The 22,722-nt window shown below is 38.7% G+C and overlaps 2 protein-coding genes across 3 annotated transcripts; both read left to right on the top strand.

Annotated features, from left to right (window-relative positions):
* Positions 1–4,472: 4,472 nt before the first annotated feature.
* On the top strand, positions 4,473–11,147 carry LOC306827278 (angiopoietin-related protein 3-like). Its single transcript, XM_079348988.1, has 7 exons — positions 4,473–5,037; positions 5,518–5,628; positions 6,610–6,724; positions 6,996–7,109; positions 7,579–7,674; positions 8,411–8,683; positions 10,189–11,147. Exons 1-7 carry the CDS (start codon positions 4,531–4,533, stop codon positions 10,395–10,397), a joined length of 1,425 nt encoding a protein of 474 aa, XP_079205114.1. The 5' UTR covers positions 4,473–4,530; the 3' UTR covers positions 10,398–11,147.
* Positions 11,148–13,732: 2,585 nt separating this feature from the next.
* LOC306827398 (phosphoglucomutase-1-like) lies at positions 13,733–22,174 on the top strand. Of its 2 annotated transcripts, none has more exons than XM_079349186.1 (11): positions 13,733–14,067; positions 16,225–16,387; positions 16,651–16,797; positions 16,999–17,124; positions 17,246–17,436; positions 17,551–17,705; positions 17,845–17,960; positions 19,886–20,021; positions 20,759–20,942; positions 21,099–21,227; positions 21,788–22,174. In XM_079349186.1, exons 1-11 carry the CDS (start codon positions 13,810–13,812, stop codon positions 21,875–21,877), a joined length of 1,695 nt encoding a protein of 564 aa, XP_079205312.1. In that variant the 5' UTR covers positions 13,733–13,809; the 3' UTR covers positions 21,878–22,174. The 2 variants fall into 2 exon arrangements, with proteins under 2 accessions (XP_079205312.1, XP_079205311.1); XM_079349185.1 differs by having other exon boundaries at positions 16,633–16,797.
* The last annotated feature ends 548 nt before the right edge of the window (positions 22,175–22,722 follow it).

Here is a 22,722-nt window from a genome sequence, read left to right as displayed (position 1 = left end):
CCCTTTGTAGGTCAAACATTTCTTCATCAAAGCAAACTGTGAACAAACATTTATGCCCCCCCCCCCGGAGGATAAAACTTCAAGTCCAAACTCAGCTTCCTTCCAAGTCCTACTAATCACCTTACTCCCACTGGAGCACCTTTGGTGTGTCAAAGATATAGTTGAGGCAGTGAATATTCAACAATCTGAATTACTGGAGCAGATTTTAGTTGAGACATTCATGGATCTCAGAGGATGAAGCCTCTAAACCAGGGGTCGGCAACATTGTTTCGCCGAGGGCCATACTGAGTTAGATAAGGAGTGAAGGGCCACACATTGGACAAATTAATTGAAACATGAAACACATGTACATAATTAGGTCAAACAACATGAATTTGGTAGACATGACAGATAGCTTTACAATAGGGCAGGCTACTTACCAGCCAAGAGGGCATGGGTCCTTGTTTCAAAAAACAAGAACTTAGCTTTCTTTGAGAAAATAATCAGATATATTATCTGATGTTCTCAGAGGTTACTGTAGTCACACCAGGAAAGTCCCTTAGTTTGTTTTTTTGGCTCCGGACCACACACAATGTTTCTTTATTGGTGGCTCAGAATTTGTAAACAGAACCATGTGTGCAAAGATCGTTCAATCATTACACAAAAAGTTGTGGGGCAGGGTGAAATGGTCAACGCAAAATGAAAGTAAACAATCATGGACATCTTGTGTGCTGCACTTGTTGTCCTGGTATTGAACATATTTTGACATTTGTATTAGGATGTGTCCATTCTTTAAAAAATCTGACCGCCCCCCACCCTGGACCTTATCTCTCGCTCTTTCTCTGAAGCTAACGTGATTCTGAACTTCACTTCGCGTCTTTTTTCTCTCTCAGGAGTCGAGAGGGAATTTGTTTTTAACAGGTGTTTAAAGGGCCGTATTTTGCCCAAGTGTGGTCTAAACTCGACCCTTCTGATCTCCAATCCTTTTACCTGAGTTGTCACCAATGCATCAAAGTTAAGGTTTGTCAAGTTAATGTCTTACCATTTTAAATTTTGAATTTCACAAAATGATGAGGTTAGGTTAAAGCCTCCATATATGCCGTATTTGATCTCTTTGAGTGACCTCTGTGGCTCAAAGTTTTAGTTTACCAAGTATCATATCCCAACATTAATAGATGGACTGACTCTTAATTGTGTTTTCCGTGGACACATTTTTACTGAGGTTAATGTTTTGTTTTATAAGACAAACCCTCATTTACCAGTTGGCCTCACACAAAACAGCTGTAAAATGTGTTTTGAGGCCATCTGGTATTACCTACAATTAGCATTTTAGCAATTAGCATGTTAGCAGTGTCATTGTCATGCTGACTGTTAGCTCTTAGCATCTATGTAGTAAAAATGACTTTTTTAAAATCAGTCCCAGTTTGGTTAGTGAGATTATCTATAGCAGTCAAACAGTTTCTCTTCCAGCATGAATGGAAACGTTGTTTTCTCATCACATATTGCCCACAGTATTTACAATAGCCTACAGTGAAAACCATGTGTCACAGTCTTCAGCTGGTAGCATCCAACTTGAGCTCTACTTGAAAGTAGAATAAACTGCGCAATTTTGAAACGTTTTTTGAACGACGGATGGAAAAGGAATTAACAAGAATTAGTTAGAAGTACTCTTTTTCCATTACCCGAGCAGACAACTGACTCCAAAAGGGATTGTGGTTTGTCTCAAGCTGAATAGAGAGAAAAAAATGGTCTTTATTGGACCAATGACTACTTACGGACTGACCACATACAGCAGAACACTTGGCTGAAAGGCAAAAATGTTCTTAAAGGCAAGTTTCACAGAAACATTATGAGCTACATTACATTTGAAGAGAAACAAGGGTTATAAACATACTTTGTAAACACTTAGACTATTAGTTGAAAAATTAGTTGTTAATTATGAACTCTCAAAAGATACAAAGTCAAATGAATAGGGAACAAGGTTTATTGGCAGCTGGGTCATTTCTTTAATTGACAGTCGTATTAATAGTGCAAACTGCCTCCTACTGGAAAGTATAGCTGGAGGTAAGTTAAATATGCCAAGAGGAAGGATTCTGTGGTAGCCAAAATGATGTGAGGTTTTGACATGCTGCCAAGATTTCACTGTAGTTTCTGTTGTTGAAATAATCAGAGTGTTTTGCTGCATCTTTGTTGATCTGAACAACTGTACTGACACAGAACAGAAAGAAAAGTTCAGTAGCTGTTCAGTCCACCTAGAGGTCCCTTAAGGCCTCATCTTCCCTCACGCTGCTCTGTTATATAACTGGCTTGTGGTCAGGGGAGTTACAGGTTGGGCTGCTGCGGCATTGGCCAAGAGAAGCAGTGAAAGTAGTCATGTAACTGTGACCTATGAAATAAAGCTCATCATTTTGACCAGAAGGCCACAGACCCTTGACAACTGGGATATTTAGAATTACACATGTGTAAGTCCTAAGAAAGACAGCTGGAGTCCATACTGTCAAAGTTTATAATGAAGCTGAAGTTTCCATAAGGTACTTAATATGTAAGTAGTTATGGTCACAAATTAATTCACAAATCTTATTAGAAATACAGAATAAAAAAAAGTAAAAAAAGAAAGACAGAGGCAATTAAATATAACCTATAGACCTTGAAGCTAAGGAACTATGAATACATTAAATGGTCAACACGCGATGCATAGTATCTTACATAACAGAGAAAGCAATTCCTATTAGCCAGCAAGTTTGGCTAAGGCTTAATCAAATCCCAAGGAAAGTGTCAAAAAACGAAATCTTATGAAGTGTGATGTTTGGTAGAAGAAACAACATGGAAAAATCCATGTGCATTATCATTTGTTTAAATGTCACTGTCAGTATCTGCTCATAATGGTAGACAGCAAAGGAAAACATCTCCATAAAAAAAATAAAAGGAATCAATCATAAATCAGTCCAAAGTAAATACCGCAATAAAAAACAAAAGATTTTGAAAACATATTCCATCATCAGCAACATTGAGCTTAGACTTCAAGTGGAATCACTTGCACAATTATTTTTTGTGCACAAAATAAATCAGGATTATTTATTTTAAATAAATAACTTGGAGCTCCTTTAGTTCTCCTGGGAATGTATTTCCATAACTGAAAATCACTGTGCATTTAGACAACAGACTCAATCTGTCATGTTTTTCAAATAAACCTGATAAACACAAGGCCATTAATGATAACTACAGATATGCAACCATCACTCCTGACCATTACCCAACCGAGTGACCAATGACAAAACTGTGTGACAGACTATAGAGATGCTAATAAACTATAATATTCTCTTAAGATGAACATCCCGGTCCGTCAATTACACCAGCCTCCTCTGTCTTATGATATCATGAAAATAAAGCAGTAATAGACCAAAGGAAGCCAAATGTTCAAAATTAAATATAAATATAAACAAAGGATGTTCCCTCTTTTTCTGGCATACACTGAAGGCACAATTGTCACTGGCTCTCTAACTTCTCCTCCCTTTGTTTACCGCACACACCCCCTGAACTCACCAGGGCCCCTTCACTCTGTGTTTTGACTCTTTGAAATTAGGCCGCTGCTTTTCTGGCACAGGTTAACCTGTTGTGCAGTCACAGATTCCTCTTTCATTAAGCCGGGTCCCCACTGAAGTCCGAACTGTGGGCAGTCTTTGATGTGTTCATGTTGTGAGGCCTCATGCTAACCTGCTTTCCTATGTGTGGTTAACATTTAACAGATGAAGCCAGGAGTTAATACTAAACTAATACTCCCATTTGTAGTAGGTTGAACTGGACAGTACACTGGACTTATCAACCATGACCAACTCATCGATTAGGAATGTAGAGGAATTTTTAGAAGTCTTTTCATAAAAGGAAATGTTTTTTGTATTATGCCCTCCTGTTATGTTGCAGCTCTATCCTAATATATACCGATCTACTGTTTTTAAAACTTGCTTGTTATAATTTTTTCCTTGGGGATCAGATGTTGAATAGGACTCTCTTATTAAAGCTTATAATTATAAGAAGTACAGGAGTAGAACAAAGTGTCAAAATGTAAGTACAAACTGAAGATACAAAAAGAAGGAATAAGTGGACAGTGATCAAACTAATAAAAATTAAGGTAAAATACACATTGTTTTGTTTTTGTAGGGATCAAAGTTACAATAGAAAATCTGAAGTTTATCAACCTTTAAAAGTCCTCAGGAGGATGAAACCACTTCACACAAAGTGGTATGGCAAAGGTTTCCTCCTGTACAGCTCGTTTAAAAAGGTTGTACAGGAAAAAGTGTGTTATAGATATGTCTCAGGACTAAGGGCAGGGAGCTTGAAAATGGGGCGGTCAGGGTCAAACCTGGACATATGGTCACCCTATCCATGCAGCTATTGATCAGATAAACATGTTAATCATTGACCTGACGGCAGACCGTCTATAAAGCTCAGGATACCCACTGAGCACCTCTGCGACCTGTCACAGAGGAGGGAGGTGTCTGCCCTGACATCACCAACACACAACAGCACCAGGAGAAGCAGCTCCACACCATCATGAAAATAACAGTCTTTACCGTACTGTGTGTCCTGGCTGCTACCTGTGTCCCTTCCCTCTGTGGAATCACCCAGCAGCCTGACCCCCATCCTCAAGCCCCTGCTGAAACCCGGTCCCGTTTTGCCCCTCTAGACGATGTGCGTCTCCTCGCCAACGGCCTCTTGCAGCTGGGTCAGAGTATGCGGGAGTTTGTGCAAAAGACAAAGGGGCAGATAAACGACATCATCCAGAAGCTCCACATCTTTGACAGCTCCTTCTACCAGCTTTCAGTGCTCGCCAGTGAAATCAAAGAGGAGGAAGAGGAGCTGAAGAAGACCACTGTGGTGTTAAAGGCCAACAATGAGGAGATCAAGAGTTTGTCTGTCGAGATCAATACCAAAGTGAACAGCATCCTGCACGAAAAGAGAAGTCTACAAACTAAGGTGGAGGGTCTTGAGGATAAGCTGAGCAGTCTGACAACTGGCCTGATGACAAGCGAGCAGATGGCAGAGATCAACGGCCTCAGGGTGAGCCACCTGGTGATAGCAAAGAGAGGATAACAGAAAACGTTAGATATGTCAGAGCTCTTTTTCTTAGCATCAACATTCATCGAAGTTCAGTACAAAACACATGTGACTTTGATTGATATGTGCTATAGTTGTTAATTGCTACTAGTATGGATAACAACCTCAGGGACAAAAATGATGAGATATCAAAGCAATAAGAAGATAACAACTTTAACATATATAAATTAAAGTGGATCCATCAGCTGTATAAGCTCATATCCCATGACCACAACACTCTTTTTGTAAACTGATAGAAATCCAAAAAGAAGTAAAGCAAGTTTGGAGGCAACCACAAATCAACTTTTTCACTTAATATTCACGATTTAAATGTCATTTGGTCCTTTTATTAGAACAGAAGCAGACGTGCTTGTCCCAAATATAAAATAATAATCAAATGTTTTTTCTTACTATTCAAGTGATTCTCAAATGTTCTCCTATCAGGAGGTGATCAAGAGCCAGGAGCAAAGCATCACAAAGCTGCTGGAAGCTGTAAGGGAGCAGAGTGACCAGCTGAATTACCAGAGGTCAAAGATCAAGATCCTGGAGGAGAAGGTGAATGTTTGGTACTGTTGGCGTATTATTCAAATACAATTCAAATAACAAATACAAAAAAGTTTTATTAGTTGAACTCGCTGCAAAATGTTAATAGCCTAATTATTTTTGGAAGAACGGTTATTTTTTCTCTATTACCCAGAGTCAAACTTTTGTTTTTCTCTTTTTCAAAGGAAGAGTGTTGAAGAAAAATCTGTATTACCAAAGTTGTGTGCTGTGCTCATGTCATTCAGCAGCCACAGATCTGGTTTCTGGGGGTTATGTAGCTGTTTGCGCGGAGGCCATGTTTCACTTATCTATCATTAAAATGTCCTGTTGTTTCATTGTTTGGAATATTCTAAGTCATGTTTTGTAAAGTCTATGGTTGGTATTAATTCATTATGTCTGTATAGTAAAGTTTAAAATAATTACTTCTTTGTCATTTATGCTGACACGTTTTTAAACTTCTTAATTACATGTTTGTTTTTTATCCGTTAAAAAGACAATCCAGATACAAGTTATGCTCAGAAGGGTCATGGTTTTTTGATGATGAAATTCAACTTCCTGCCTCCTGCATCACCCTGATTATTTTCACAGTCCCTTCATCATTCACTTTTACTTTGATGCTAAGCAAAGAAGAGTTTTCTGATTTACTTTGGCTGTTCTTTGAGTTACTGTTAGCAAGGTGCTGCTTGAAATAAAACTTAATGAACCCATGTTTTTCTGTTATATAAAATAGACTGTAGATATTTTGATTTGGCTGACCTAATGAAGGAGTTGTCTATATTACTTCTATATTATTACTGTGCCTGCCTCAGTGATATGCTACCTTTACATTTCCTTTGTTTTGGCAGCTCAAAATTATTATTCTTAGCACTGCAACATGTTATATACCTCAGGTTGTTATTCAGGAAAAGCATATTTTATCCCACCATTTTTCTGCTGAGTCAGTGTGAGGATTATGTCTGCATACTCAAGGGTTTCCTGTTTTATTTTTCCTAGTTTACAGCCAACACTGTGGCTCAAGAGACCATTGAGAGGACATCTGAAATTTTCTACAGCGAAGCACCAACACTGACACCTTTTCTGACCTCGAGTTCTACCAGCAACACTGAAAGTAAGGGTGAAAAACAAGAAGACCTGTCAAGAGTGATATCATTATTCTGTGTTTTTTAATATGTGCAACAGTATGTCTACAAGCACAAAGAAGAATTCAATCTTGTTACTTCAATGATCATTATTTTATAATGTGTGCAGACAATTTGCTGTTATTTTCTGCTTCACTTTCGCACTGCTTCATACAACCTGGTATACTCAAAGCGTCAGCACTGTTAAATCAATGATCTTACATACATTTTACCTGCTAATGCTGATGTTTTTTCAAACAGACCTTCCATCAGACTGCAGTGAACTGTTCCAGAGAGGGGAGCAGGTCAGTGGAGTCTACGCCATCAAGCCCAAAGGATCAGAGCCCTTCATGGTCTTCTGTGACATGAGCAGAGGTACAGTACTGTCACCATTACATCTCTTTATTACACAGGACAACAATTGATTCAGAATATTTAGGAACATTTATGTATTGTTGAATCAGCAGGTGTACTGTCTTTCTTTCTGTCAATAAAGTTGTAATCTTTGTGTCAGCAGCAGCAGTATAGTCACATTTTCTGTCATGTAGTACAACAACTAGTGAGGCTGTAAATGTTGTTAAATTACAGCCACTAATCAAACAGTAATCCTCTTTCTGTTAATCCCTCATATATATAAAGGAAATCTAAATCAACGATTGGAACTGCAGACTCAGCTACAGACAATTCAAATCATTAAATAGATCAGCAACAAAGATGGGCTGTAAATAAGTAACACATCTACTGTAAAGTTGATACTGTATGTGACCAATATACAGAACTACATATATTTCAAAATCATGATTTCATTATTCATACTTCATTCTTTCATTTTTTTTATATTCAGGCTTTGGAGCAACAGTCATCCAGAGACGGAAGGACGGTTCTGTGAATTTTGATCAAATCTGGAAGAGATATGAAGATGGGTTTGGAGATTTTCAAAGTAAGAGACACTACTCTTTCCTTGAGACATTAAGCAAAATTAAATAAATTATGATAAGAAATTAAATCTCAAAAGAACAATAATAAATAACACTAACAGTCTTTATCTTGGACAGAGAAATAAAAACTGCATTTCCATAAGTTCTATTTGTTAATTTACCTCTTACAACAGTCATATGTGTTGGGAAAAAAAGTAATTTAAAGCAAATGAATCCAGTTTCTTTTCATGTGGAGAAAAAAAAACAATATTTAATACTTCTGGTTAAAAGTTATGTCTGGCCCACATGACAAAAATTGTTTTACTAAGGTATTCCTGTTATACATTTGCATTTACTTGTCTTCAACATCTCTTCAAAAGACTTATAAAGAGGCCTCACTAGACTAGTGGTCAAGTCATGCCCCATGTGAGGCCCAGGTTCAAGTCTGCTGTGGCTCCTTACCTGTTTTATTGCCCAACTTTCTCTGCTTTATTTCCTACTATGGCCCCTTTCCTATCAAATGAAACCATACAAATCTTATCTTTAATCATTCAATAAGTTGTGCATGTTCAAAAAATAAAATAAAATAAAAATAAATTACTTTTCTAATAACTCTTTTATTTTGAAAAAGAGATTTGAAATATATTATCACCTGTATTATCTTGAGTGCATTCTCCTTTGCATGCAAGATTTCTCCAAGATGCTTTCCTCACAGGCTCTGACCTCTAAACCTTGTCTAAATGTTGTCTCATTCTACAGGCGAGTTCTGGCTCGGCCTGAGAAAGCTCTACTCTCTGGCATCTCAGGGAAACTCAGTCCTTCACATCCAGCTGGAGGACTGGAAACAGGACAGGCGCGTCATCGAATACAGATTTCACCTTGATGGACCAGACAGCAACTACACCATTCTCCTCACACATCTGTCTGGAGATCTGCCCGACTACATGAGCAACCACAGCGGCATGATGTTCTCAACCAAGGACAGAGACAATGACAGTCTGCAGGAGTCCAACTGTGCCCTAAACCACTCAGGTAATTCAAAGACTGATATTAACAGCACAGGTGTCACTGTTACTGAGGGGACTAGATCATTTGAAGCAGGTGATCATGAATTTAACGCAACCAAAATAGCTCTGAACGCTAAAACACAAATAACTAACAAATAATATTTTTACCTCACCCTCTGAAAAAAGCAAACAAAAAAAGCACGTGGATTCACTAAATTATTCAACTGTGAGCAAAACTACTGCAGCACTGACAATACTTTTATTTAAATTGAAATATTTATTCATCAAACATTAACAGAAAAATCATGCTAACTAGTAACAACTAGCTATCCATTTTAGCACCAACATTAGCCCAAGGAATGCAGCATCTGACACACTTCGTCCACTACATTATGAGGGACTGTGGATGTAAACTAGCTCTTACCTCACTCTGGTGCAATACATCTAATGGCAACATTTATGCTATATATTGTACATGGTCCCTTGACAAACAAAAGTTAAATCAATCAATCCATCTGTGGTTTCTAATCACCAAAAAAATACTCTGTCCATTGTCAGCAGATCAACACAAACTGATTTATTTCACTGAAAAGGTTTTCAAAGACGAGAGATTGTTAAAGAAACGGTTCATGTTGTCCAAAACATTCACTACTATTTCAATCAAATAAACTAACCGATTAAAATCACTCAAACAAACCGCAGAGGTAAATCGTTATCATCAATTGTTTCACTGGAACAAGTCGGAATGAAGGATATGATCGTGTTTACTTAAAAAAAATACAAAAAATTGGCAAGATTGATGTCTCCATATGTACATGTTGTGTGTATTTGCATTTAGACCTTGTATCGCTCACACAACTGTCTGCGCTGTTATGAACGGAATTGATCTACTACTTCTGTATGCACGGCGCACCTGCCTGCTTGCTATGGACTTTGCACTATTGTATCTCCAGAGGGCAACGCAGAGAGCTCAGGCTGTACGCAAATATTGCTTGCGTGGGAGGTAAACAACAAACATGGCAACACGCTTGGAGGATACTATTACGTGATATAGAGAAGAGATCACAGCAGACAAGAGTGACAGCAGCTTTAATGTATTTGGTATGTAAGTTTGTTTGTATGTAGTTTTGCAGGCTTCTTCGTAACCTAGTTTTAAGGAACTTATCTTTGAATTACTTTATTGACAGGTATGTTTGTCGCTGTGCAGAGGCAATGAAACCACTGTGGATAATTGTTTACTTGTTTCTGATGCTGATCTCCTTCTGCACCTCTACACTGCCCCTACTGTTCATGTGCAAATTACATCTTGTGACAATGTGGTGTTAATATTTAAGGACATGTACAAACAAATGTGTCCTTAAAAGCAGTCTATGTCTGTCACAGATCACAGATTTCATTCCATAAACAATGTCATCACAAATGTATTGGTGTAGGTTGTATCAGCCATACTGGGGAGAAGGAATACGAGCCTGCTAGCACCCACATCCTGCTACTGTTGGCAGCCCAACAAGTATTTCCTGTCTTTTCCAGGTGGATGGTGGTTTAACGCCTGTGGAGAAGTCAACCTCAATGGAAGATATTTCCACATGAGACCACGGGGACGATCAGAGCGGAGGAGAGGGATCCAATGGAGGCCTAGCCAAAAATATTCTTCCTCACTAAAGCTCACCCAGATATCTGTCCACCCTAGGGTATTTTCCATATCAGCTTCCTCCCTTGAAACAAGCATCTTTCAGTGACCCTCAGACATGGCTCCCCAGTGACATTACTAAAACGAACAGTGCCCTCTGCAGGACAGCCTGTGCAATGCCTCCTGGAAACTGCCATGGTTAAGATGGCTCAGGAAGAGAGGAAAATGAAAACGTTTTCTGAGGGCACAAACAACGCTGAAGCAAGATCTACATTTGTAAGTGCTGTTGTGCTAAACAGATTAATCTAAAATAATCCAAAACTAGCAATCCCAGAACAGCCTTTAATGTTAAAGAAACCTCTGAAAATGATATTGTTGTCTTCACTTACTGTATCTAAGAAGTAAAGTGTTCTTTCGAAGATTTTAAAACTCACAGATGGATAGGAGCAGTCGACTATTTGGGTCATATTGACTCTAGGTATAAAGCAGTGGTTGCTAACGTAGGGGACAGGGCCTCTTCAAGAGGTCAGGAGAAACATTTATGGGTCTTTCATTGACATCTGTAACAGGAAGAGGCCTTATGAGTTCTTATATCTTCATTTGGATGGGGTCAAGTGGCGAAAATATTTGGAAACCACTACTTTAAATGACAGTTATCTTTGTTTTACATAATTTATTTTTGATACAAATAAATTGTTTCTTTAATTTAAACAAATAAAACTATAACTGTCAATTGATAGTAAATGATCATTTGTTTTTTGTTTTGTTTTTCGTGTATCTGTAACGAGAAATACAACAAACACCTTTTATTTATTTTTAATGCCACCCAAAATCACCAAAATGAAAATATGAATATGTTTCTCTCTGAACACCCTTTTCTCCAGCACACACAGTGAACAATAAAAGTCTAAAATATCAGGTCAGGAGATCAGGTCGGGCTATCTGATCCATGCCAACATGATGGAATCCTGTCCATTCTCATTCCCATTGCAGCTGCGAGAGCACACGCCCACTCACCTCAGGGCCTTACCCCTGCAAAATCCTCTGCACATCCTGCTCATGAAAGCCAATAATAAAAAGCTTTTTTTTTTTTTTCGTTTTGCACTTGTTACTTTATTGGTCAAATCATTATGACACTGTCGCTTTGTGACAGAGAGCAGTATTTGTTCTGCTATTGCTTGAATATATCATGTGGCATAATGTGCTATGTGGTCACGGACATAAAGGTCAAATAGAAAGATTGTCCAGGCTGAACAAAGGGGATAAATAAAAATCAATAATTATCTGATATTTCCCTCTGTAATTGTTTTCAGTGATTATCTAAACCAAATAAAAAAAATTAAAAGCAGCCAATAGAAATAACTATCTGTTAGATCAGGGGTGTCCAAAGTGCGGCCCGGGGGCCATTTGTGGCCCTTGAGTGGATTTTTTGTGGCCCTTGACTTCAAATTGAAGAATCAGAAGATTTTGGCCCCAGGCCTCATCAGATGGCATATTTCGTTCTTTTTTTCTTTTTCATGTTAGCGAGGGAGACCAATAAAAGCCTGACTATTCTTTCCAAAAAATTAGAACACAAGAGTTTCCCACTGCAATTAGTTATTGTGTATTTACATTATTTTTTGAAGAGGTCAAAATACAAAAAGTTCCTTCCAATATTTAAAAAAAAACAAACAAAAAACCCCTGTGGCCCGTGAGCGATTCTAACGCGACAATTTTGGCCCTCAAGAAAAAAAGTTTGGACACCACTGTGTTAGATCCAGCACATTTTATTACCTCTGTCAATGGGCTGAAGACAGCAGAACTTGAAAACACAAACGTAGACACACACACACAAAAGCACACATTCTCCCTCGCTCTCTCTCCCTAAAAAAAAAAAATGTTTTGAGAACCCCACCAGAATAAAGAAATGAGCTTTTTGAGTATCTACTTTTACTAAAGCCCTTTCTGACTAAATAAACTCTAGAGGTCAGTGTTGATCTGTCTACCTTGCACAATGTATAATGTGCTCCATGTATAATGTGATTCAACAAAGTGTCCTCTGTATGTAAACAGACACTTCCTTAAAACCTGATCTGCATTTCTCTAATAGCTGCTCTCACACAATCTGCTTTATGAAAAGGGTAAATATCCTCATCTCAAAAAATGTATATGTCTGTGATTAGAGAGATCATCCGTTGACATGCATGTTATTGCTCCTCGCACTGCTGCTCTTCACAGATGGACTGCAGATGGCCCTCATGTGATTGGTTCTTTTTTATAAAAATGAACAACGACTGATTCAAAAGGGAAAACAAATTTTTCAAAACAAGTGTAGCAACTGCAAATGCTTTAAGGCCAGAAAGATGTATATGCAACATATGCAATCTTTATTCTTTCATTAAAATTGCCATACAGTTTTCTTTTTCCCACATTTTTGAGTATTTTGTTGACTTTAAACAGAAATAACTTAAAGGTAATGGAAAATCCACTTAATCAGATGAATGCTTCAAGGTTGCACATTTGTCTTTTGGTTAGCATGTTAGCATCACAGCAAGGTGGTTCAGGGTTTGTAATCCTGGCAGGGCTTTCCTTGCTGAAAAAAAAAAATATATAGGCCTACCTTTTTTATTTTTTAAAAATACACTTAAAAAAAAAGAAAAAAAAACTCTTCATCCTCAACAGGAAAATTAGGTGTTTTCACTCTGCTGGACATGCAACACACACAGGCATACTCGCACTGACAGAGAGACGTCAGAGTGACAGAGCTGACCCAGCAGGTGTTTCAGAGCTGGTATGTTGGGGGGGTCTGGGGGGATTTGGTGCCTTGCTCAAGGGCATCCCGACAATGCTCAGGAAGTGGTCAGGCACCTCTTCAGCTCCCACGCTCGCACCAGGACTTGAACACAGTATGATTGGTTTTACGTTTGTGTGATGATGTAGCACTTCATCAACATTTGATCACACTGCAGATGAACATATTTTAACAATATTTGAAGCAGGCCATCAGTGAACCCTTTTTCGCTCAAGGTGTGAAGCTGCAAAACACTTAAGTCATGTCATGAGTCAGCATTTTTTTTGCTAAAAAACTTTGAGTCGTGTCACTTGTCAACACATTTTTTATGGCTTTGGTTTGGGTTGTTGTGCCCACAGTGATATCCTTATATGGGCCCGAAAATCACTGTGACACCCCTTGACAGATTGAAAAACACATCATTACCTCTTTCCACAGAGACACAAACACACAGTGCTTTGTGATTGGGCATGCAGCCTTGACAGTGATTTCTCTGCACATGTGTGAAGGGGTGTCTTTAGTTACCCCCCTCCCCGCCCTGCCTCTGCACACGAGTTTGAAAGGTTATTTTGGGCCTCATAAGTACCCCTGTAACCCTGTGCTTGCAGTGAAATAATGGGAGGAGTCAATATTTTGCCTTCCCATAATTCCCATAACACCCTTCCCCATGACAACTGACGGGGGATTTCCCTCCAAACAAAATTCGTCTCCTGACTAGTAGTTGTTTCGTTTGGATTCTTATTTGAAAACAATGGACAACAGTCCCCTGCAGGTCCTGACCATCCCCACAGCCCCCTACCCAGACCAGAGACCTGGCACCAACGGTCTAAGGAAGAAGGTGTACGTGTTCCAGTCCAGGAGGAACTACCTGCACAACTTCATCCAGAGTATCTTCTCCTCCATTGACCTGCGAGACCGCCAAGGGTCAACTTTGGTGGTAGGGGGTGATGGACGCTTCTTCAACCAAACAGCTATAGAGGTCATCGGGCAAATGGCAGCTGCCAATGGTGTAAGTGTGTCACTGTGAGTGTGCATTTGTTTATTTGTGTGTGCATGCTGGTAAGTCTGTGTTTTTGTTTGAGGGTGGGTGTGTATGTTAGGGTCACTTGCTGCCACCTCCTGTTATAATCACATTATGGTCATTTGTTGCACTAGAGTTCAGTTGTAGTAGTTGCATACAATATTACATTATGTGAGAGGTTTTTTTTGGAAAATGTATCATACTTTTTATTCTTTCATTCTTTTGTTGAAAGCATGAAGCATCATCTTGTTGACCATTAAATAAAAGATTGTGATAATATCATGAATATGGTCTTTTCAACTACGACTAAGAAAACTTGGCAAACTTAATTTGCTCATGAAGACACTGCGGAACATTTGTTATGTTTCACCACAAATGTACACTAGTATAAGCATTTTTTCTGCACCTTAATCTGTATATTCAATACTCTGTATACACTTATATTTATAGCATTTATTTATATTTATAGCATCCCAATAATCCATCCAGCCATATATACCTAATAATTCACTTTTTCTTTAACCACATCTGTACATTTTGTAATCACTGTACATAGAACGAACTCTTGCACTTTCTGCTTATTTGCACTTCTGGTGAGATGCCAAACCTCATTTCGTTACCCTATACTTGTATATGTGTAATGACAATAAAGTTGAATCTCATCTCATCTCAAATGTCCTCCAATGTCGAAAAACATACTTTAATACTTGAGACAATGAGTTCTACCTTGGGGGACAGTTTTGAAGGTATACTTAATATCAACATGTGTTTGTTTCTTTGTTTTATTCTAGCCTTGGATATACGAGTTTGATTAAATCTGTCGGTTCACCACTTCAGTCCAGACTGAAAAACTCAGCAAGCAGCTAGTGGATTACAACCAATCATGGTTACCTGAGGTGAAAAGATCCAATCACTTTTCCTCGAGCACAGTCATGAGGTTAAATCTCTCAACAACTGTTTGATGCATTTCTCTAACAATTCTAGAAATGGACTTAATTTTAATGTACATCATCAAGGAGGATTTTAATAAGTCCCATATTTGGTCTAAACACCTAAAAAGAAGAAGAAAGAAGTCCCCTTCTATTTATCAACTTTTGCTTTCCTTTTTGTTTATAAACACATTTAGCATGATAACCTTGTAACATCAGCAAAACCACTGCTTCTAATAATCATGCAAATGTTGCATAATGTCAAAAGAACATTTTGATCAAATAAAGATTGTTATTAATACAAAATAAACACTTAACCCACATTATTAAGTTTATTAATATTTACTGAAATATAAACATTTTAAAAGTGTTACTTTTTTGCCCTTAATAACTATTCAAAACTCTTTTCTCCCATTATATTCAACATTTGTGTCAATTGGAGTTAGCAACTGCAAGAAGGTTCCTGGTTTGAATCCCTGTTGGACGGGAGCCTTTCTGTGTTCTCCCTTTGCATGTGTGGGTTCTCTCTGGGTACTCTGTCCAAAGACATGCTACTTAAGTTAATTGGTGATTCCACATATCCTGTAGTTGTGAATGTGAATGTGTGTTTGCTTGTCTGTCTCTATACATCAGCTCAGTGATTGACTTGTGAACAGTTCAGGCTGATCCCTCGCCCAATGACAGCTGAGATCAGCTTCAGCCCCCACGACCCCGAATGTAAAATAAACGATAAAGATACTAGACAGATGGCAATATGGTATGCAAATGGTCAGAGGCAAAAGATAAACGCAATACAATATCAGAACAATGTTACATCCGGAAATAGGAGAAGAAATTCTGCTGTGAAAATGGCAGGCTACTTGATACTGTGCTGTCTTTAAATAAATACAATCTGCTTGGTTTTCCATCTATTTGCCAGTACATTTAATGAGCTGTCTGTGTTGGTTGGGTTATATGACACAAGCTTGAAATCTCAGAGGTTTTTTCTGGATGTCGTGTAAATTTAGAAACATTTAAAATACACTGACTCAGAAAAAATGCTTTTGATGTATTATTTCTGTCATTCACACATTAAATAAATTCTGAGTCCCTGGGCTTTGTAGGAATCAGCATGACCCAGCAAACATGATTGTAACTTTCCTCTCCCCCCCTTCTAAGGTAAATGATACAGAATGATGCCAGCTCACTCTCACACACCTGTTTAACGTTCCCTCAGGTTGGTCGTCTTATCATTGGACACCACGGGATAATGTCCACACCTGCCATCTCCTGTGTGATCAGGAAATACAAAGCCATCGGAGGCATCATCCTCACTGCCAGCCACAACCCAGGAGGACCTGATGGAGACTTTGGCATCAAGTTTAATACAGCAAATGGAGGTAACTGGAGAGGAGGAAGCATGCAAGGGCACATGCCAAGTGAGAAATAGTGTTACGAGACAAATGCAAAAGACATGTTCAGATCTTTGTGCAAGCAGACGATCTGGATCAAAGTTCAAGTACACATAGGAAATCTGCTTGGTTTCACATATGTCCCAAACATTCCTGATAGTTAACGTCTTAATAAATGTGCATGCATGTGGTTTTAAGGTATGGTGTTTTAATTATCCCCCATATAATTAAAGATTGCCTTCTGAGTGCAGGCCCAGCAAATGATGGAGTCACAAACAAGATCTTTCAGATCAGCCGGACGATTGAGGAGTTTGCTATTTGCCCTGGACTGAAGGTGGATCTGACAACGCTGGGCAAACAGATGTTTGACCTTGAGAACAAATTCAAACCCTTCACAGGTAAAATCATGCATTAGCCAATAAACCATCACTAAAAGTAAATATAGAGGGACGGAGATAGCATTTTAAATACTCCCTGTAGAAGCTATTGAAATGCATTCTTCTGTTATTAAACATTCTGCCAGCTGGGCTTTCTACTTCATTTTCATGATGTGTTGGATTTAATACTATATTGTTGGTCTAATATGTTGTCCTGTCCAGTTGAAATTGTGGACTCGGTTGAATCGTACGCCAACTTGTTGAGGAACATATTTGACTTTTCTGCTCTGAAGGAGCTTCTGTCTGGTCAAAACCACATCAAGATACGGCTGGATGCCATGCATGGAGGTGAGTAAATAACCAATACTCTGGCTGTCTGTCTGACTCAGCAACAGGGCGACATTGTGAGACTTCCCATTTGACTTGAGCAGCCCATCGTTTTTCTTTGTGTCCTCTGTTTGCTCCACAGTGATGGGACCGTATGTGAGGAGAATAATCTGTGAGGAACTTGGCTGTCCGGCTAACTCTGCAATAAACTGTGTCCCATTAGAGGACTTTGGTGGTCAATACCCAGATCCTAACCTCACCTATGCTGCAGACCTAATGGACAGTATGAGGGACGGGCAGTATGATTTTGGGGCAGCTTTTGATGGTGATGGGGTGCGTACGTTTTCGTCATCATCCCAACTTGAAAGACATTTCACACTTTGAAGGATAAGGGTAACAGACCCAGATGCCTTGATCTCTGACCTCTTCTGTCCGTCTGCTCTCTAGGACCGTCACATGATCCTTGGCAAGCAAGGCTTCTTCGTCACCCCACCTGACTCTGTGGCTGTGATTGCTGACAACATCTTCTGCATCCCATACTTCCAGCACACAGGGGTGAGAGGTTTCGCCCGCAGCATGCCCACAAGTGCAGCCTTAGACAGGTAAAAGAAAGAAAGCACAGCCTGGCTTTTTTAATCACATGCAGAACAATGAGCCAGCAATTTTACAAGTTGAATTTCATTTTTTTCATGGAAGTTCACCATGCTTTCTTAGAACACTCTTTCCTTTTATTTCCTGCAGAGTAGCAACAGCAACAAAAATAGAGTTATATGAAACTCCCACTGGGTGGAAGTTCTTTGGGAACCTGATGGATGCAGGCAGACTGTCTCTGTGTGGCGAGGAAAGCTTTGGTACAGGTACAGAATCTTCTCAGCAACCTAATACTTCATTTCATTTGAAAAGATGTGAACGTAAAAGAAGTCTGTATTTCATTTTTTTTTAAAAAGCATATTTTATGTTTAAGAGACAGCTAACAGAATAAGACAGCACAGTCAAGATGTTGGCAAATCACAAAAGGAAAAAACTAAAGAGTGTACATAAATATGGATCATATCACATACATACAATCTTATTGTGACTGATATATTTGTGAAGACAAAGAGTGAGCACCCCGTCTGCAATAAGCCAGCCAGATCACCGGGTAGAAAATCTGAGAAGGATTACCATAATGTGATATCATATGAAGAAAAGGTTGCAGATACACTTGAATTAATCACTAAGGTGTTCCACAGGAAACACCTTAAGTTGTTCTGAGTACCTACTGTATGTGTGAGGCGTCTCCTGAATCCACTAGAACAACATACATCTACATTTACAGATCTGGATATTCGTTTCTTTTAGAAATAGTTTACGGCTGTCTATGCATTATCCTTTAATGGCTCTCTTTGAGTCTACATGTAGATATTTACTTAGCTGAAGCTAAAGTATCTAGCCAAACCTACGCATTAAGTTCAACCCTTCAAGTCCTTTTCCCTTAATCCCCTTGTTCTTTCAACATCAACACACATAGCAGGGTGTCATTAAATGGTTAAAATTTACCAACTGAACAGAAAGTTAACGCAGGCATCACCGTTCCCAAAGCCAATCATAGGCAGGGTCTTTGGCTTGTCATGATTCATTTTATACCATGAAATCTGGCTGAACTGATTGATGACTGACACTGAGGTAGTTAGAGCGAGATTCTGTATTCAGTGTATCCCAACGTGACACCAGACAGATCTTGGTGGGTCCTAAATGTCTCTGCAAGCAGCTCATCCCATCAAAAAAGACACATGCAGGCCATTTCCAAACAAGCTAACATAACCAGCCCCTATGCAGTTAACCTTTGCCAGTGTAGTCTGTTAGCAACTTGTTGAATAAACAATTTCAGTTGACAAATGAGAAGTATGCTAAAGGTCATACGAAAGTTGATTGGTGTTCGACCACGCCCCTCTCCTGAAGAGCAGGGTGGCTTGGGCTCTCTCACTCCATATCCTGTTGTTGACAGTCTGAAGGTAGACTTATAGTGCAGAACAAACACCTAGCTGTGAGAGGGTCACCCACCCAGGGGAGGGGTTACTGCCCTTTGTGATGTCACAAAGGGGAACTCTCCAAGTAGTCTATTTGAGCACACATTTTCTGAAAAGTGGTGCAGGTAAAAGACGGAAAGAATGGACTTTCTCATAATTCCACATAATAGTGTTTGTAAAACATGGTCAAGTGTATTTTTCATAACATATGACCTTCACTGTATTTAGGTCAATTACAACTTTTGTTCAAGGACCTCTATCAGGAGCTGGCCAATCAGCATTAGTAAATAAGTAAGCAAAGTTTATCTACAGCACATTTCAAGAGCAGACTTAAAGCTTGCTACATTTACAGGTTATGTGAAGTAACTATTAGTTTAGCTTAGCTCACTAAAGTTTTACAAGTAGCTTGCCCAACACTGGTAATGCATTTGTACTGACTTTGACGGATGTAGACATTCTTGCCAAAGTCTCAGAGCTCTTCAATTCAATAAAATAAAATAAACCTTTGTCCCGGGGGGGCAATTCAAGGGCACACTTAGAGAGCAGAGTATTTGAGCTTGTTAGCAGAGTTTCATCACCTTTGTATACAGAGCTTGTTTGGCTAGCAGTGGTTCTCTGGGGCTGTAATTTTGTCATAATTTGTTCCTGAAATGGACACTTTTCTTCACATGACCTCTGCGAACATGTATACGTCTTCTAGTCAATCATTATCACGTGAACCTGTACTGTGAGTTTGATGTTCTTCTGATGTTTGTCTCTTACTCTACTCTCAGGTGGAGATCATATCCGGGAGAAGGATGGGCTTTGGGCTGTGCTGGCATGGCTGTCCATCCTAGCCTACAGGAGGCAGGGTGTGGAGGATATTCTGAAGGACCACTGGATGAAATATGGAAGAAACTATTTTACCAGGTGAGATGAAAACATGCATGTATTGTTGGCTTGTTGTTCTCCTCTCATTAACTCTGTGCATTAGTTATTTAAGAACCAAGCAAGTCATTTATTTACATGTGAGAACATGCAAGGTGATACAAATTTAAAGAAAGACAACACACACATGTCCACTAGAGTGGACATAATGCAACCCTTTCATGCTGTTTTTTTGTTTGTTTGTTTGTTTATATTTATTTCATATGCCTGCATGCATTTGGTGCACAGAATGTTTACTTTGGTTGGCTGATTTCAGCAGTACTATTACACACAGTGAGGCTGTGGAGTTGCAGCACATGGCTGACACCTAGTGGAAATTGAGTAACATTACATATTCTCTGCACAGTGCAAAACATAAAGACCCAAAATGATGATGTCAGTGACTTTATTGACGATTATCCAGAGCTCTTCTTAAGATTAACAAAATTGTTCATGTGTCTAGGTTTTTCATTACCACAATGATTATATTGTCTGACCATTGTAATGATTATAACAAAATGGAAAACCTGTCATTTTAAGACATGTAATTATCTGCTGGATGACATACGTAAAAAAAAAAAATCATAAACAGAGGAGTTGCCATTGCTTAACAGAAAATCTTCTGTAAATTTACTCCCTGTCAGTTTTTGGAAATTTTTCACCCCCTTCATTAAATGAATCACCAAAAATACTTCAATAAAAATGTTTCTCTGATATGAATTGTTTCTGTTTTCGTCTAGATATGACTATGAAAATGTAGATATAGATGCAGCCTGTGAGATGATGGAGGATTTGGAGATTTTGATCGCTGATAAATCCTTTGCGAGACAAAGATTTGCAGTTGAAGATAAAATCTACCAAGTGGAGAAAGCAGACAACTTTGAGTACACAGATCCTGTGGACAGCACCATCACCAAGAACCAGGTACATGACACACACTGAGCCCTGTTCTTGTAAGGTTGTTACATGGATTTATCCACTGGTCAGGTATTTGGACTCTTTCAGCACTGGAGGTACTCTGCTGCTCCTGCAGAAGTTAAAAGCTTCACATGTTCTGTTCTGGGCTTTTTTTCTTTGCAGGGTTTGCGGATAATATTCTCTGATGGCTCTCGGATCATCTACAGACTCAGCGGGACAGGGAGTGAAGGGGCGACGGTTCGAGTCTGCATAGACAGCTATGAGAAGGAGCACATCTTTGAAGAAACACAGGTAAGCTGCCACATTCTGAACACGTTTTTTAAATGCGCTGATCTCAAAAACACACATTGATAGTCTTCTTCTCTTAATAGCTTTTCTTCTCATCACAACAGTTACATTATTATCTTAAAAAGGGATATGTCTCAACTACTTTTAATTTATTAGGCGTATTGTAGGGAACTTAAAAATACATTTCCTGTCAATTTGATAAAACCTTGTTTCAGACAACAAGTTCATAGCCATGACTGTGAGGTAGGATCACATCTGAACTATGATACAAATTCAGTGGAATACTTAAAATAAGGGTCCTCTTTGACTGGACGTTTTCAGCTGTAATCAGGTGCTACACATGTGAAGACAATGTCTTTGCATGCTGGTAAGGCTCTCCTTATCTCGAAATAAATTCTAAAGCTCAATATCTTAAATCAGTGAAATAGTTTACATGGATTAAAGATTCTGGAAGAAAATATATTTAAATAATGCCAGTAATACTGACATATTAATGTTATGAATCCAATGTATATGGCAGCAGGGTTCTTGAGTCTTTACCGTGTCCTCCTTTTTGTGGGCAGGTGATGCTGGCACCACTGGCGACCATCGCTCTGAAGATTTCACAGCTCCATCACAGGACTGGTCGCAGCGGGCCGTCAGTCATCACATGATTCATCCCTATTTGTACTTGTTTTTGCTCACATATTGGCCTTTTTGTTTTTATTTTTAGATTATTTTTGTTGTTGCAAATAGAAATTAAATTCCATTTTTAGCTTGAAAACATGCACTAGTTTGCATTTATGGCTTAACTAGATGATCATTCTGTGTAACATTAAAGTGCTTTTTACTTTTAGTTAATTTGTGGCGTATGTGTTTTTCAGGCAACAACAGAATACTTATCCAGGTAATGTTAATGTATCTCTACATTTTCCAAATGTCTTTTATACAAATTAATAATAAAAAAACATCATGCCCTATCAAACAGCCTGTTGCTCTCACACTGTGGTGTCATCGCCTCTATAAGACTTTTTATCAAAACCGTTTTTTTTTTACTGTACATTGTTTTGTAGCTGTGGAAACTCAGGCAGTAGGTTTGTCGTTTTTGAGAAAGCTGCTAAGACCTGTTGAAGGAGAAAAGAAAAGAAAAATACTGTTTTGCATATGAATAACATGTTCTTGTGCAACCAGTGCTCATTTTCAGCGATAAAAAAGGGTGTTTCCTGACTTCATGAAGCCTTAAATTATTATTTGGCTCAACCGCACAGGCTCATTTTGTGAAATGAAACTCATCAGTGAATGAATATACCTGAAAATTCCCTTCAGTGTTGGGGCTTCAGGATCAGACAACTCAATCAAGAGTAGACACAAACATCTTTCAATATTAGAAGCAACAAAATAATATTAGAAACTTCACAATCAGCCTTATCACCCTGTATGCTTACAAAAGGATTTCACTATACTGTACAAAAAATATAAAATTGAATATAAGGATAAAAACAAGCAAAGACAAATATAT

This window comes from Symphodus melops, assembly GCF_947650265.1.
Source record: "Symphodus melops genome assembly, chromosome: 7".
NCBI classification, from domain to species: domain Eukaryota; kingdom Metazoa; phylum Chordata; class Actinopteri; order Labriformes; family Labridae; genus Symphodus; species Symphodus melops.
The sequence above is the reverse complement of the archived record's forward strand: the minus strand, read 5'-3'. Positions and strand labels throughout refer to the sequence as shown.

Bases quoted from the DNA above. Each gene is read 5' to 3' on its own strand.
- LOC306827278 (XM_079348988.1), top strand. From the start codon at position 4,531: ATGAAAATAACAGTCTTTACCGTACTGTGTGTCCTGGCTGCTACCTGT. The intron at 7,110-7,578 runs GTACAGTACTGT...TTTTATATTCAG, and splicing joins CTTCTGTGACATGAGCAGAG to GCTTTGGAGCAACAGTCATC. The intron at 7,675-8,410 runs GTAAGAGACACT...CTCATTCTACAG, and splicing joins TGGGTTTGGAGATTTTCAAA to GCGAGTTCTGGCTCGGCCTG.
- LOC306827398 (XM_079349185.1), top strand. From the start codon at position 13,810: ATGGACAACAGTCCCCTGCAGGTCCTGACCATCCCCACAGCCCCCTAC. The intron at 16,798-16,998 runs GTAAAATCATGC...TGTCCTGTCCAG, and splicing joins CAAATTCAAACCCTTCACAG to TTGAAATTGTGGACTCGGTT. The intron at 20,943-21,098 runs GTACATGACACA...TTTTCTTTGCAG, and splicing joins GCACCATCACCAAGAACCAG to GGTTTGCGGATAATATTCTC.